This window comes from Electrophorus electricus, chromosome 16 (genome assembly GCF_013358815.1).
Source record: "Electrophorus electricus isolate fEleEle1 chromosome 16, fEleEle1.pri, whole genome shotgun sequence".
NCBI classification, from domain to species: domain Eukaryota; kingdom Metazoa; phylum Chordata; class Actinopteri; order Gymnotiformes; family Gymnotidae; genus Electrophorus; species Electrophorus electricus.
This window is the reverse complement of record NC_049550.1, coordinates 8260861-8277822: the sequence shown is the minus strand read 5'-3', so window position 1 is coordinate 8277822 and position 16962 is coordinate 8260861. Positions and strand designations below refer to the sequence as shown.

The 16962-nt window shown below is 45.8% G+C and overlaps 2 protein-coding genes across 5 annotated transcripts in view; both read left to right on the top strand.

The window, feature by feature from the left end:
- The first annotated feature begins 255 nt into the window (after positions 1-255).
- morc3b (MORC family CW-type zinc finger 3b) lies at positions 256-8368 on the top strand. Its single transcript, XM_027010179.2, has 17 exons — positions 256-400; positions 992-1064; positions 1234-1366; positions 1660-1884; positions 2284-2421; positions 2526-2652; positions 2769-2897; positions 3152-3271; positions 3422-3519; positions 3977-4084; positions 4505-4633; positions 5527-5601; positions 5694-5736; positions 5870-6017; positions 6476-6551; positions 6684-7224; positions 7377-8368. Exons 1-17 carry the CDS (start codon positions 362-364, stop codon positions 7635-7637), a joined length of 2463 nt encoding a protein of 820 aa, XP_026865980.2. The 5' UTR covers positions 256-361; the 3' UTR covers positions 7638-8368.
- Positions 8369-12537: 4169 nt separating this feature from the next.
- Positions 12538-16962, top strand: part of bcl9 (BCL9 transcription coactivator) — a 65834-nt gene continuing 61409 nt past the window's right edge. For 2 of the 4 annotated variants that reach the window (XM_035535127.1, XM_035535126.1), the window contains exon 1: positions 12538-12768. The gene's annotated coding sequence lies outside the window, so the exon portion shown is untranslated. Of the gene's footprint in view, positions 12769-13050; positions 13092-16962 lie in introns of those variants that run through there. The other 2 variants (XM_035535128.1, XM_035535125.1) reach the window with 1 other exon arrangement.

Genomic DNA, 16962 nt, shown 5'->3' with positions numbered 1-16962 from the left:
CCTTTTGGTCAGACACACCACAAACCAACGCAGCAAAAAAAAAAAAAAAGGATCAAGCAGTGTTTCCTCCTTCGTATCTTCCCGCCGCCTTTCTGCATAAGAGACCTCGAAACCTCACATCCCCTGCACTAGTTCTTTAGCACTCTTAACGCGTGTTTGCGTGTAGTCATGCAATTCCGCAGCCGTCTCTCCAAAGCACCTGTCCCGCGTGAACAGCACGCGCCTGCCGTGCGCGGTCGGAGCTCGCGGGGGGCGCGCTCTGTATCTAGGAGGAGGTAAACACTGCTGGAGGTCTCAGCTGGAACATTCAACACGTCGTGTTGCCACCTCGATAAAGTCGGCATGTGTTTTTTCGCCGAAAATGGCTACGCGAAGACAGCGGGGGATACCGTTGAGCTCAGTAAGTGTTGTTTTGTTTTTGGTTTGCTTTTTTTTTTGTACGTGCATCAGGTATTGTTCGACACAACAGCTCTGCTCTCCTAATGTCAGATGCCTAGTTAGCTAATAATTTCTACAGTTCTACAAATACAAACAAGGCGAACTATATTGGCTTGTTAACTTTAAAATGTAACTAGCTATTTAAGTTATGTAAGTTTTCGTCAAAGCTGTTTATACATAGCTAACGCTGTCTATGTAGTGAACTAACGCAAGGTGTTTCATTCTCAAGACAACTCACCTTGAAGTTACTTGCTAGATAACATTTGTTTGTTCAATTTAATACCGCAGGATTTAAAAACGCTACTGTAACCTAGATAGCTACTAGTGTAACTTAGCTGTCTTTCTCTGTCAGTGTCTATCTATCTATCTATCTATCTATCTGTCTATCTATCTGATCTTTTATGGAGCTGTTTGACTTTTAGAACAACGTCAGTGGCAACAGCTAGGTTAGCTGTTCTGGGTTTAGACTATTTATTAAGTATCTCCGATTAGATAGCGAACTACTCATACATGAAAACATTTATCATTTTCCCTTTAACGTTATCCCCTACAGCTCAATCCTAAATTTCTTCACACCAATTCCACCAGTCATACCTGGCCCTTCAGCGCCATCGCTGAGCTAATCGGTGAGGTTTTTTTGTCTTTTATGAAAACAACAGAACACTGTCGAACTACACTAATTGGGAAGCTTAACTTTTCGATTGATCGTTTGAAAGCCCATGGAACAGAAATGGTTGATTTCAGCGTGTCCCTGTGTAAATGTTATCTCTCACTAGTGTTTTATACGTGTTTCAGATAATGCTTATGACCCTGACGTCCGGGCCAAGCAGTTCTGGGTGGACTGGACGCGTATCAAAGGTCTGGACTGCCTGTCGTTCATGGATAATGGTGAAGGCATGACCAGAGCCAGACTGTATAAAATGCTTAGGTAATCTCGAGTGAGCCACACTCCATTCTCAGTTTCCGACTACATCTGTCGTGACTGTAATACTTCCCATTACTTCAGAGACTACTTGACTACTTATTTACATGTACGTGACTATATCAGTCCTCTCCTAGCAAGTCCATTTGGGCAAAATGCTGAAAGAAAATTGTGCCATCCACCTAGATTTTTAAAAAGTAATAATAATAATAATAATAATAATAATAATTATTATTATTATTATTTATAATGCTGTTGCTGGAATGAAGCAACATCACCGTCCTTCAACATTCTTCCAGCTTTGGTTACAGTGACAAGAAAGCTGTGAAAGACCACGTTCCAGTCGGCATCTACGGCAACGGCTTTAAGTCAGGGTCCATGCGTCTGGGGAAGGACGCGATCGTCTTCACTAAGACGAGGGACTCCATGAGTATCGGCCTGCTGTCTCAGTCGTACCTGCAGGCCGTTAAAGCCCAGCAGATCATGGTGCCTATTCTCACCTTCAGACGGGATGGACAAAACCTGTATCTTCCGCACCGCCCCACCGCTGCGTGAACAGCTGCTCATGTGATCACTGCATGGCTTAAGCTGCTGTGTCCTTCTGCATATCGAGTGGTGCCAGCCACTCACAGGTGTCCGGTCATTCATATGCACATTGCCTGGCAGGCAGCTTAGCGCTCTCCTCTGTGTCTTTTGTGTTTTTTGTACTACAGTGTTGCGCGAGTGCCAGCAAACAAACGCAAAAGCCAAAACAGGTTGGCTATTTGTTGCAGTGAAACAGCTTGGAATATTACAAGTGATGAAAAAGAAAGCAAAATTAATAAGAGGCTGATTAGCTGGCAGTGTAAAAGTTTTAAAGTAGTTGCCTTTGCCATCGAAATGTCCAGTATTTAATGAACCAGGACCTTGACCTTTGACCTCAGAGCAGAGGACGCGGCGAGCCTGGAGGCGATCCTCACGCACTCTCTGTTCAGCACAGAGAAGGAGCTGTTCTCAGAGCTGCGTGCCATCGGTGCTGCCGGGCCCACCGGCACACGCATCATCGTTTGGAAGCTGCGCACGTGAGCTGCACGCAGTAGCCTTTTCACACAGTGGGAGGTCGGGACGAGAGGTGCGTGGGGCGTCGGTGCCGATTCTCACAGCGTCCGTGCCCTCACTTTCCCAGAACCTTGAGCGGTGAGACGGAATTTGACTTCGCTGCCGACAAATACGACATCCATATCCGGGCGAGCGGCAGCGAGAGAAGTAGAGAACGCCGGGCCATGTCCCCGGAGAGCGACTGGTCGCTGAGAGTGAGTGCTCACGCCTGGCGGTGCCTTTCGGACTGCAATTTGGGCCCGGGGGGGGGGGGGGGGTTTGTTTGTACATCCTGAGACTGACAGAACACCTTCTGCTTTCTCCTCTGCAGGCGTACTGCAGTATCCTGTACCTGAAGCCACGTATGCAGATTAATATTCGAGGAGAGCGAGTGAAAACCCAGCTCATCTCCAAGAGCCTGGCACACATTGCCAATGACAGCTACAGGCCCGCCTTTCTAGTATCCTTTAAAGGAAATGTGTTTGTCTTTTTTTTTTTCTTCTTTCTTTCCATAGTTTAACTCTGTCCCCTTGTGCGCCTCGAGACCAGTCACTGTGACATCATACTTGAAGTGTCTGAAGTAATTGCTCCGTGACGTCCTCTGTCAATATGTCTAGCCATGATGGTACTCTGACAGATACGGTAACGTGTCCCAGATGTGAGCGCTTTGCTCTTTGTCTCACATTCTCTGGAGATTCTTGACAGAGTTCACAGACCAAACGTATTCGCATCACCTTTGGATTCAACACTAAAAGCAAGGAGCATTATGGTATCATGATGTACCACAAAAACAGGCTTATCAAGGCTTACGAGAGAGTGAGCTGCCAACGCAAGGTAAGAAGAGAATCAACCTTTGTCACTTTAAAATGTAATTTTAGGTTTGTATTATTGATTTTATTTTTGCAATTTACTGAACAAATACATCGATCCCCTGACGCTTTTAATCTAATGTGTCACGTCACTGCGTGACTGTTCCCGGAACAGGCAGAGAGAAAGGGCATCGGAGTTATAGGTGTGATTGAATGTAACTTCCTTCAACCAACCCATAACAAACAGGACTTCGATGACACGGAGCAATACAGGTAAAATGCATTTGCCTTCTCAATCCACTTGGGGGCTGGTCTCCTAGACCAAACCTAGCCTTAGACCGCTCCTGTTTAGTTTCAAAGTTCAAAGTTCAAGTTCAAAGAGGTTTTATTGTCATTTCAGCTATATACAAGTACACAACAAAAACGAGACAGTGTTCCTCCAGGACCATGGTGCAACACAAAACAACAGTGCAACAGACAACATGCTACACAAGTGCAAACAGTCCAATATAGTGCAAAAATGTCATTAAATAAACATTAAATAAACAATAATAAATACAGAACAGGACAAATACAAAATGAGTAGACAGTGCAATTATTTAGTGCAGTACACAGTACTGGGCATATGTAAAGCGAGTTGTGCCTAAACCGAGATGAGGAGAAACCGAAATGAGCCCACAGAGTTGGCAGTGCCAGCACTGTGGTCTGAGGGTTCCATCTGTGTGTGCAGGAAAACCATGCACAACCTCAGCACCAAGCTGGAGGACTACTGGAACGAGATCCGCTACAGGCGCAAGAAAGACGATCCGAGATGCACCATACCGATCGAGGACACAGCGTTAGTGCGCCACCACCGCCTGGCCCACACTCGTGATAGATGCTCCTTCTTTTGCCCCAATGGCTGGCTGGCAGGTTCCCAGTAAAAGCAGTAAGAGATCTGTAAACACGTTGCTCGATGGACGCATGAGGCTTGCCCGCCCTGTTTTGCGAATTGTTCCCGCGAGCCTCGACTGCAGAAGAGAGTTCTAGGATTGCCACGGACAATGATGTTTGCACACGACGCTGTCTTATGCTGCATTCCAACTGGGGCAGCCTTTATATAGAGTCAGTGGGGTACAAGTGGCTGTTACTCGACAGGTGCTTTTGTATGCGAAGGGTGCAGTTAGTAATTTAATATCTCTTCCCATTGTTTCTCCGCATTTCCAAACTGTTTTGTGCGTGTGTGTGTGTGCGTGCCTGCATGCGTGTGCGTGTGTAGGAAGGCTCCAGATCAGGTCTGGGTCCAGTGCGACAGCTGCCTGAAGTGGAGGAGGCTTCCAGATGGCTTCGACTGTAGCCGCCTGCCTGAGAAATGGTTCTGCAACATGAACCACGACCCACAATTCAGGTGACACCAGGAAACACTTTTACCCACTGATGTCATGCCTGGAGACCTAGAGCCGTGCCACAGGGGTGTGGGAAGGGAGTGTTTTGGCTGGGATCATGGTTGCCAGATCTTGTATAAAGTAGAGCTTATGGAATAACGAAGAGGGAAAAGGACTAATTCGGCTACACTTTGGCTCCTCCCTTCCGTTGGACTGCTCTGCACTGTTCTGCACTAATGGCACCTGGGAGGGTTTCAGAAGTCACACTAAACCCCGCGCACCCCTGGGGCAGTACTCACCCCCTGCAACGATGCTAACCCCTGGGGAGATGCGCACCCCCATGCAGAGATCCTAACCCCTGGTGTCGCAGCTAGCTTCCACAGCCCAGTGCATCACTTTTCCGCAGACTAACAGCTACTTCACGTTTGCCCAGCTGTCAGATCTCCTTCGGAGCCTCCTGTAGCTGCCACAGTGGGTCGAGTGTGGTGCTGATGAACGCCAAGGTCATGGGTTTGATTCCCTCGAGGAGTCCCCGTGCCGTGCTTCCGATAAATATGCAAGCCACCCGTGATGAGAGCTTTTGCTAAATGCCATAAACGCAGAGCCGGAGATTAAAGCGCTCTGGCTTCGTCCCGCGCCAGTGGGTTTCACACATCCAGTTCAATTTAATAACAGAAAGGCTCAGAATAGACTAGTCTGTGCTCGCCCCAGCCACCCTGAGGGTGTCGCGTCATGGAAACAGTTGTCCTTTTACACTGCTGTTACTAAGATCAGTAATACCATTTCAGTTTTTATTGCCATGATAATATAGCAGGGAAGATGGGTGGTTGGATCGTGTAGGGGACTTGCTGTCGCTCTTTGAAGTTCTGACGAGCTTTAAACGAGCCATTCCTCGCACCTGTTGGATTCTGAGCAGGAGCTGCATGGCGGAGGAGGAGCTGGAAGACCAAGAGGAGGAGCAGAAGTCATACCCCAAGCCCTTCAAACGCCGGTGAGACACTCCGGCACCTGCAGCTCACGTAACAACGTTACGATGCATTAACCCCCCGGTACTGACATTCACTCCACTCTGGTTCTTAACAGGAAGAGAAACAGTAAAACTCTACAGGAAGAGAGCACACCAGAGGTAAGCTAATATCATTATGAGGATGCCCCATCTAGTACTCTGGCATCCTCTTGCCCTCTTGTGCACTCTTGCATATGCATAATGTTGAATGGAAATACACGCTTGTCAGATTTTCTGACCCACTTGCCCCTAGGGATTAGACGCTCCAAACCTGGTAGCTCCTCTGCCAGCCAGACAGCCTAGGAACAATGTATCCTGGCAGCTGTCTCCGTCTGGCATGCCCACCAATAGTGGGTCCGGCCTTCGCATTCTCTCACCTACCGCTACTAACGCCCTCTCAGGTTCGTACTCTGCTGGCTGCCTCTCGACTCTTTCACTGGAATCTAACTAGGAAAGTCTCAGCAAAACACGGTCGGAGATGCCACTGTTGATTGCTGGCAGTGCGATGAGTTGTTTGTGTTACACACTTGGAAACCTTAGTGGAGGTAAAAAAAAAAAATAAATAAAAAATCTGGTTCTGCAAACAATGGTGGCACCGCATTGAGCCACCGGCTGAACTTGACATTTTGTTTATGAGCAGAAGGAAAGGTCACTGTAGGAGGCCTGAGCAGCTAGGAGTCAAAAACAAGCCACTACCAATAAATATCCAACAAGTAACATTCATTTTGCACACTCATCTTGTAAATTAGAACTCATGCTACCATCATTTCTGAGTCCTACATTAATTTCTTTTTTTTTTTTTTTTTTACTTTTAAAGCTCAGATGATTTTTGTTTTGTTTTGTTTTGTTTTGTTTTTAGACTTGAGCCCATCTCTAGCTCAGAGATCACCGCTGCCTCTAATTAACCTCACTGCCTTCTCCGACTCACTGAAAAGGTTGATCCTGTTACAGTTGTTCCTCATACATATTGATAGTTATGCATATAATTTTATTAATTGCCTAACAAGAGTTTGCAGACTGTCGGTGTTGGATTTTTTATTTATTTATATTTTTGGTGCCTGTTAAAGGATGAAACTGAAACGTTTCAACACTGAAGCCACACCCACATCAGCGGGTGTCACACCTCGTTCGCCTTTCCATCCCTCTGCCCAGCCACAAGGGGGCAACAGCTTTATTCACGCGGAGGAAAAGCTCGCGGCATACAGAGACGAGACCAAGTGGGGAGAGGCGTCGAAGGTCAGAGAGAACTCAGACAAGCCAGCAGGCAGAGTGGCGAGTCAATTGATGGTGAGATCGGAACCCTATCAGGAGCCTGTCCCGGAGGAGGACGAGGAACGGGATGGAGACGCCTGGTCTGAAACGATGTGCCGGTGGGCCCTGGAGGACGTGGTGGAGCCAAACTTCAAACAGGAGGACGGCGACCGGGCACACGAGGAGGAGCTGGAGGAGAGGCAGGAGGAGACGTGGACTCCACATCAGCAGCAGGAGGAGCTCTTGGAGAGGATCCGGGAGGCGCTGGAAGAGAGGGACGCCTGCAGAGAGGATGTGGAGGCACTGCGGGGCAAATGCACCGCCCTGGAGGACGAGAGGCGCAAGCTCCTGAGCACGGTAGGAGTGGACGCTCGCACGCGGCCCCCCACCCAACATCCACATTACACCAGATAACAACTGCCAAGTTTATGGCGCGTCCACACTCACTTTTTCAGAAGGAGCTGGAAACTTTTAACTGTTTTTACTTTATGATCTCCCGACCCCTCCAGCTAGAGAAGGTGGAGCAGGAGAAATCCAGCCTGTCTTCACTCTGCAACCACCTGAAGCAGGACCTGGAGAAGCTGAGCGGGCAGATTGACAGGGGGGCGGGGCCAGAGCGGGAAGAGGCAGAGCGCAAGCTGAGCAAGCTCCGCCTCAGCCTGGCCCGCTTGCTGGTCTGCTTCGTGCCTGCCCTCAACCTGGAGCACGTGGACGTCAGCAGTGAGGTCATCGACGAGCTGCTTGACCAGGTCTTGGAGGAAGTCACCTGAGGTCGTCTGAACGCCACGTGACGTCAGATTCGATCTGCTCTTTCATCACTGGTCAAATGGCCACGATGTGTTTAGAGGAGATGCCAGTGTGAGGTCGTCGCTACGTAAAGGGCATTTAGCATGGGAACTGGAGACAATAATGGCAGTAACAGGCCATACATGTTTCTGAGGCAGTTTTTATTGCAAGCTGTTGCCACAGACATCTGAGTCATTTGACAGTTTTCGTCTGTGGATGAAAGAATTGAATGTAATAATTTTAAATGGAAAAAAAGGTTTTTATTATTGCTGTTATGACTTTATTGTATGGGTATAAAATTAATTCGGGCTGTTAAGTAATACTCATATTGCTTTTTGTTTGTCAGCACAGTTAAAGACAATATATTTTGATTATAAGTGTTAGACATTGTATTTTGATTATATTGTTTACATTATTAGCCAAGTCTGTTTATATGATATCTGTGTGGCATAATTAAAACAAGACAAACTGTTTACAGGTAATTGTGGGATCTGTCCTGTGTATTGGACTGCTGGTGTTTTGTGGTATTTATCCAGTTTCATCTTAAAACTCCAGTTTTCTGTGTTCTTCCTTCCCCACACCTCCCCTTTTCGTTCTCCTCACGGCAATTTGTTCTCTTCATGACCTTTAGAAGACGAGAATCTATTGTATTGTCTTCCTTCTTACAGGTCCTGCCGATTTTCTGTCAAAATAAAATAATCACCTCAACAGGTTACTCGGGTTGCCTGTTGGTTGATTCTCAAGATCCCCGTATACAACCATGGCTACGATGTCAGCCCTCCCATCTAGGTGAGGATTTGTAACACAAGCGAAACAGTCTGCTCCAGTGAATCAAATAACCATGCAGGCATGACAAGGCCACATCTCATCACTTTCTTTCCTTTTGCGCATGGACCAAACCGATTCCGACTCCACGGCTCAAAGTGCAGGCATTGTTGGGCCGCTCGTGACGCCCGGGCCTTCGACAGTGCCGCTCATCAACCGAGTCCCATTGTCTCGCTGCGTCCTCTCAGCGGCTCGTCAGCGTTGGACCTCCTCCCCCCTCCTTTAAACGAGCCCTCCCCCATACAGGATAAAAGCAGCACAAAAACATATGACCCAAGTATCAGTTTCAGCCAACATAAGTGTGCTGTTTCAATTCCTGAGTCATAGGTCAGGTTCCCTAGGCTATCTCGCCCTGACTCTGGTGCCAGAAGACGAGCTAGTCTGTCCTTATGTGAGATATTAATAGATGGTTGTGAGTAGTCAGGTGGAGCCTCCAACTCCCCTGCGGAGCTCCCAGCCCATGGCTCCCCTTAAGAGTACTTCTCTGGCAGGGCCGGTGCATTTCCAAGGGTCCAGTGTGCGTTCTTGGATGGCTACGTGGATGTCTGCTAGTTAGGGGCTACAGTGACCAGAGAGCTTTGAAATCTGTAGTTAAACAGGTCAAGTATAACTTTCTTAGCCTGTTCCAAAGCTAAAAGTGCTAATCCCTCCCTAGAATAATTAATGACCTTCTGTCAGAGAGGGCAGCCTCTGACCTCCATGCACACACAACACTTAAGTGTGCCTGCTAGGTCTATCAAGCTACCATGCATATTTATTTTAAGAATACATGAATACATTTTTGAAATCATATGGAATAATACAACGCTGCAGCAAGAATTTAGACAGGTAAATAAATTCTGGCTTCAAAACAGACCACCGTAAAACATTTTTACTACCAATTCCTTATTCATTAACATCAGTTGTTTTTGCGGTAACCCGGCGAAAAAAAAAAGACAAACGGTCAGAAAAGAAATACCGAAAATGACCACGTGGGGGAGCTCAATATTCACAAACTTTCTTATTCCAACGAGGCCTACAGCGCTGGAAATACTGTAGACGAAATTATGGTGTCACTAAGCATTACAAGTCAGTGTATTTTATTAGTTTTTATTTCATGTAGAAAATAGATTTACTAGGCTACAACCTTCCTGAACAGACGTGCCTCGCTGATACTAATAACTGTGTCAGATTGAAGCGTCTCACAACTAGCTGGAGACAACCCAAATATGTCGGTAGCGTTGCAGATAAACCACAGATAAAATATTTGACGTTCGTGGATATTATCAGAAATCTTTTGTGGGTGTCGATGAAGAACCTGTAACACATTTAATGTTTAAAACGTCGTTACATTTTAGCCATCATGGCGAAGCCACCGATGTAGTAAGGCTAAGGTCCGAGGAGCGACCCCTGCCGCCGTGGCAGGCAGCGGTGTGATGTCCTAATGTGGACACAACGGACGGCATTTTGTGTCTTCTATTAGAGAGAGAGAGAGAGAGAGAGAGAGAGAGAGAGAGAGAGAGAGAGAGAGAGAGCGAGAGAGATAGAGATAGATAGTATCTTATGCATATAAAACCTGCTACATGGGTTTTTAAGTCTGCATTTCAAGTCACATCATTTCTTATAATAGGCTATGACGGTGATATGCAGTCTACAGATCATGCCATCATGCACTATACCTGTGACACCTGTAAAATGAGCCTTTACTGCTGATCTGAGAACAGCTTTGAGCTTTGTAGTTTTTCTTAAAGTGAATTAGGATTTGGCTTTCGGTCAGCAGCAGCAGAAGCAACAACAACAACAACAACAGCAAAAATTTAAATTGACAAACAAGCAAGAACACCTTTAGAAATAAGAGAGCCGAGGGACCCTGGGAAATGACAGACGTATTAAAGACGAGATATGTGGAGGTGAACGCCATGACAAAAGAAATAGATATGAAGGTTTAGGAAGATATTAATCTAGATAGAAAAACACTACATCTCCTAAAAACAGCAACCGTTTTTTTCCAAGGAGGTGACGCGATCCGTCTGAGTGATTAAACTTGTTACATTTGTAGCTGGAACACAAACACTTTTAAAACAATTTCCATTCAGATTTAAGATCAGTTGTTCCGACAGCTAAATGTTTCACTGTGAATTCGGAACGGAAATGCCAATTCGGTTTTGTTTCGTTTTGTTTTTTTTTTTTTTTTAGACCTACCAGCCTATTTTTAAACCTATTTAGTTCAAAAATACAGATCTAACACAGATTGAGCTTCACCCAGTCTACTTCCATCGTAGTTACTGACTGAAAAAAACCCCAATCTCTCTCTCTCTCTCTCTCTCTCTCTCACACACACACACACACACACACATCTAGCCTGTAGATCAGTAAACTGGACGGTTACTCAGAGCGGCTGCGACCAGAGGACTGCAGCCTTCGTAAAAAACCGAGCCAGGTCTCTTTAAACGGCTTAATCTGAGCGGGGTCGTTCGTGATCTATCCCACACGAAAATACTACTCCCGCCACAAGATACATCCCAAATTCATACTAAATACGTGTTGTAAAAGGTTACGGGATTATCTAACCCCCGTCTGATTATCGCTCGTTGCTACTTTTTAGTTAAGAGGAAACACTGGCTGAACGTCCATTCTCCAGAGGAGACCCTTTTTTAAAAAGTTTTTTTTTAAACCATTTGACGACGTTTCTGCTTCGAAACGCTTCAGAAACTAAGAGCTAAATTTGACATTCTGCACGGCATTTAAGCGACTGGAGGACAGCGCACCCCCGTCAGAGGAGCCCAGATAGTCGAGCTCGATCTCACCAATTCTCAATGGAAAGGCGTCTGTTCGGCCCGGCCCGCCCTCTGCACTCATGTGAGAGTCTGTAACATGTTAACTCTTTACTCCCAAGGACACTGCTCACCTTCGTGTTCACGGAACACGGCGGCAAAAAAAAAAAAAAAAAAGGTATCGCTTTCCTCACAGATTTAGGAAACCGTATCGCAGCAATAGGAATTCGTTGTTTTCCCGTTTCCCCTTTGTGGTAATAATAGATGTCAGACTACGCAACACTTCAATCTTCGATGCAACCTCGGTTTAATCCGACGTTTACAGTGGGCCCTTGACCTGTATCAAGGTAAAAGCAAGTGGTTTTATGCTGACATGAAAGTACGCCAGCGTCTAGCCACCTTATATGACTGGCACACATCTGTCGACCTCCCAGCTGTTATCCCTCGTTCCTTCTCTTTTTCTGTCACTCATTCGCTTTTGTGGCATGCTTGTGATTTTATGAACTTCAGTTCCTCGTTTAACTTATTACATGTGGAAGAAAAGCAAGGAAAAAGAGGATATATATATATAAAATCTTCCCTGGTATTTGTATTTGTAAAAGAAATCAACACCTTCAAGACAATTTTGAATGGGTCAGAACTTAGAAAGTTAAACCAGACGCTCCACTTTCACCTCCCAGATTGGGGTCTGTGGTTCATTGTTCATAAACCCACACCTCCCCCCTTCTCTCTCTCTCTCTCTCTCTCTCTCTCTCTCTCTCTTTCCCTCTTCCTCCCTCTCTCTCCCCCTTCTTCTTCTTCTCTCTCTCTCTCCCCCTTCCTCTCTCTCTCTCTCCCTCCCTTCCTCTCTCTCTCTCCCCCTTCTTCTTCTCTCTCTCTCTCTCTCTCTCGGCCCCCTGCCCACCCCCCACTTTTTCTTCACTCTCCCTCTCTTACTCCCCGTCTGAGCTACAGAAGCCAGATGAGCGGACGAATACTGTCCGCCACCTACGCCCCCACCCCCGAAAACGAGGGAGAGAGAGCGAGAGAGCAACAGTGGTGACCCCTGTAAGCCTAGTCGGTGTGTGTGTGTGTGTGTGTGTGTGTGTGTGTGTGTGTGTGTCAGACTTTAAGGAGCTCACAGAGAGACACAGAGTAAGAAGGAAAGGGGAGTCTGAATAGTGATAGAAGGGGTTGAGAGCGAGTGGCAAGAGAAGGCTTGAGACACAGCGTGTGTGTGTGTGTGTGTGTGTGTGTGTTGGGGTGTGTGTGTGTGTGTGTGTGTGGGGCGGGGGGGGGGGTCGCCTTGTTTGTAGCTTGTCAGCAATTGCCTGAGACAAGCCTCCCCCTGCATGTGTGAAAGCTACTTGGGTGAATGCCTGGACCGTACCAAGTGCAAGCAAAACGGAAGGGGGGACAGGAGCAAGAAAAACAGATCAGACTGGAGACAATAGGCCCCTGAAGTGTTCCCCCCGAGCCGCTTTGATGTTGTCCTAGCGTCTAGATGCTGAAGGGGACCGAGGACTGCGGCGAAGAGGAGCCCTTTGTGTGGATGTGTGTGCGTGCCCTTTTCTTCCCTTCTCCCGCTACTCCTTCTTCTCCTCCGGGCCGGCGCGGACAAAGGGGCGGGGGGACAAAAGCTCGGGGAGAGCTAGCCGAGGAAACGAACGCCGCGAACCCAAACGATCCCGTGTGCGTTTTTGTGCCGGCGCTGCGTGCGAGAGAGGGGGGCCCGCGAAAGAAAGGGAGTGAGGCGAGAGAAAGAGGAGGAGAAGCTGCAACAGCACAGCAGGCTTAAAGAGAGAGAGAGAGAGAGAGAGAGAGAGAGAGAGAGAGAGGGAAAGAGGGAGAGAGAGAGAGAGAGAGAGAGAGAGAGAGAGGGTGAGTAGCCTATGTCTTTTTCTTCAGTGCCAGCTTTTTTTTTCCCTGCCTGTATTTTTCTTTTGGGAAAGGTGGGGGGGGGGCATGGAGTTTGTCCATGGCTGGTTTAAAAATGGCATGGTGTTTATGGGTTATTCCTGGTTGCACTGTGTGTTTATGTGTATGTTCAACTGTTCACCTACTATTACCCACCAGCTATGGTTATGTTATTCTTAGTCCATGAGAATGTGCGTGCGTGCGTGTGTGTGTGTGTGTGTGTGATGGAAAGAGCTGGGAGAGAGATAGTTTGGAATGTGTCATTGGATAGTCTGAAAACGGCTTGTTCAGCATGCCAGTTGTACCCCCATCGCCACCTCCCCATCTCATCTCTCTCCCTGGATTGGGAGAGACACAGTGCCAGGGTGATATTTAAGAGATTTGAGGCTGGTGTGTGGCTGTAGGTTTTTTTGGTTTTTTTTCTCCCTCTCCCTGTGTGTCAGCTTTGTCACTCTCGGCAGCAGGTGAATTGTGCAGTGATTGGAGCAGTGTGTGTGGTGGGTGTGTGTGTGTGTGTGTGTGTGTTTTGGGGTGGGGGTGGTTCTATTCTGCCTGGGGGGCTCTCTGTCTGTACCCAGCATGGCGGTCGCAGTCTGCTTTCACTCCACCAGCTGTTCCGAAAACCTGCAGTGGGACCTCTTCTCTCTCTCTCTCTCTCTCTCTCTCTCACACACACACACTCTCTCTCTCTCTCACTTCCTTGCTTTCTGAAAGGTTCAATGATCATCTCAAGTCTCTCACGAGAAACACACCACACACACACACACACACACACAGTGGCGTCTATTTTGCCCTTTTATTTACACTGCTAAGGCGTATTTTGAAGAGGCCGTGACTGAGTCTGGTATGCATTACCCATTGTGTTCTTATGTTTTAGCAACAATCGTCCTGTATCAGCTCTACTCTACATTTACAGTTAGCCTACCTGTTATTTAACATTCCCTGTAAATCCTGATGGAATATTAACAAGTTGGATGTTGGAGAACAGTTGGTCAGAATGGTACAGCGTGCCAAAAGTGGCAGTGCAAGGGTACGTAACAATAATTCTCTTCTTTTTCGTTGTAGTCAAGGCTTCCCTTGCTATTCCAGCCATGTGGTCAGCTATGTGTTTAACCAGTTCTATGCACCCTGCAGATATGTGAAAATATTGGCTATCGCATGTGTAATCGCAGTGACATGGCACAGAATTTTGATGTTATTTTATGATCTCGTGAAAAAGATTCTAAATCTCGGTGATCATTTTACAGGAATGGGGGGGGGGGGGAATGCTCTCCCACTGGCTGAAAGGCCATTTAGTTGCCATGCTCGCCGCTTAGGGTGGGAGATAAAGCAATACCACCATACCTGGAGACTTTTTCATGTCACGCAATAACAAACATGAGGGTTTTTTTTTGTTTTTTTTTTAATTTTCTAACAAGTTGAAACAGATATGGCTTACCAAGAAAACGTCCATGGATTTGGCTTATTTTCCATGGCTAATACTTGAAGACGTCCCTATATACAGTCATTTAGTGTACATTAAATGTGTAGAAAGTTTTTACATTGTGGAAATGGCTTTTTTTTTTCTACTTTAAAAAAAAACAACAACTTTCCATCATCTTAAGCTTTCCTGTGCTCCAGGTCATACAGAGCACATTCACTTGGAATACTGAAAAAACAAACAAACATTGAAATAGTATATCTTTGAGTACTAAAAATTGATTGAGGAAAAAATGTAACAAAATCGGCAAATGAAAATAAAATAGTAAGACATTGGCAGTTAGTCTGCTTTCTATATTTTGTAGGAGTGAAAAGATATAGATATACTCAAAGATAGACCATTACAGACAAAAACAATAAAATGAAATAAGATACACCTTTATACATTCACCAAGGGTAAATTTAGATGTTACATCTGTATATGATACAGTGAAATAGTAAAAATATGGTACAAAAAATAGTATAAATGTGTGGAATATAAGTGTAATATAGAATAAAGTGAGATGTAGTAATACAATATAGCAATATAGCATATTATTTGTCACTAGCTAATGTGGAAGGAAAAAAATTCAAAACAACTTAAACAGGTTTAAGTATCTTACAATGTAATACACACCACTGATTCTTAAACATCAAGAAAGAATAACACCAACAAAAACATTTTCAGCAAAGTTTGACATTGACCAGTTATCAAATCCTTATGACAAATGACACACATACTCTTTAGGGAAGAGTCCAGAAACTGAGAGTATAACTCCATCTTAACCGTGATAGTCTGACCTGTCTGGAGTCTTGTCCTGTCAAAGTCCTTCAGGTCGAAACTGCAGAACATGTAGGACTCACTGATATAAAGGCCTTCACTTCTGAACACTGGCTAGCTACTCGTGGCTGCCTCCAATTTATCAGATTTATCTGTCAGATTGATCAAATCTTGATTATAAGCAGTTTAGTTTATAGAATGTCTTATGAAGTCTCAGCATTCATACTATGTTAGCTATTAGGCAGATTAGTCAGACTATTAGCTAGATAGCTAGCTGGTGGCAAGCTAGGTTAGCTAGCTAGTTAGTTCTTTCTCTCCAATGTCCAAAAACAAATTATTGTCCAATCACCTGTGAGGGGTGATTCCCCGAGATCAGGTTTTGATTGTACGACAGCTTGTACAGTCCCAAGATACACATGACTTAGGCATTTTTTTTGTAGTCCAGTCTCCTGAGTTATGACAAGTTGCCCAGACCAATATGTCGGCGACATTGATGCACAATGCAGCAAGTAATCCAGCGTCTACGTATATGCACTCACTGACCACTTAATTAGCTACCTTTTCAACTGCTCGATAACACAAATATCGAATCAGCCAATCATATGGCAGCAACTCAGTGCATTCAGGTATGTACACATGGTCAAGACGACCTGCTGAAGTTCAAACTGAGCGTCAGAATGGGGAAGAAAGAGGACTTTGGATGTGACATGGAGGTCAGTGCTTGACAGACTGGTCTGAGTATTTCAGAAACCGCTGATCTACTGGATATTCACACACAACCATCTCTAGGGTTTACAGAGAATTATCTGAAAAAGAGTAAATATCCAATAAGTGGCAGTTCTCTGGGTGAAAATGTCTTGTTGATGCCAGAGGTCAGAAGAGAATGGCCAGACTTGTCTGAGCTGACAGAAAGGCAACTGTAACTCAAATAATGGCTCATTACAACCAAGGTATGCAGAAGAGCATCTCTGAGCACACAGCATGTTGAACCTTGAAGCAGATGGGCTGCAGCCGTAGCAGACCACACCGGTCACTACTCCTGTCAGCTACGAACAGACAAGATTGGAGAAGCACTGAGTGGTCTGATGAGTCTCAATTTCTGCTGAGACGTTCGGATGGTAGGGCCAGAATATGGTATAAACAGCATGAAAGCCTGGATCCATCCTGCTGTGTATCAACAGTTCGGGCTGGTGGGGGTGTAATGGTGTGGAAGAGATTCTCTTGGCACACTTTGGGCCTCTTAACACCAATTACGGATTGTTTAAACGCCACAGCCTACCTGTGTGTTGTTCCTGACCATGTCCATCCTTTTATGGTCACAGTATACCTGTCTTCTGATGGCTACATCCAGCAGGATAATGCACCATGTTGCAAAGCTCAAATCATCTCACACTGGTTTCTTGAACATGACATGACATCTTGATCTGGTTTCTTGAACATGACACTGTACTCAAATGGCTTCCAGTCACCAGAGTTCAATCCAATAGAACACCTTTGGGATATGTTGGAACAGGAGATTCACATCACAGATGCGCAGCCGACAAACCTGCAGCAATTGCGTGATGTTATCGGGTCAATATGGACCATAATCTCCAA

Excerpts from the sequence above, each read along its gene's own strand:
- morc3b (XM_027010179.2), top strand. The coding sequence starts at position 362 with ATGGCTACGCGAAGACAGCGGGGGATACCGTTGAGCTCA. Across the intron at positions 401-991 it reads GGGGGATACCGTTGAGCTCA|CTCAATCCTAAATTTCTTCA; the intron begins GTAAGTGTTGTT and ends TATCCCCTACAG. Across the intron at positions 3,520-3,976 it reads GATGACACGGAGCAATACAG|GAAAACCATGCACAACCTCA; the intron begins GTAAAATGCATT and ends CTGTGTGTGCAG.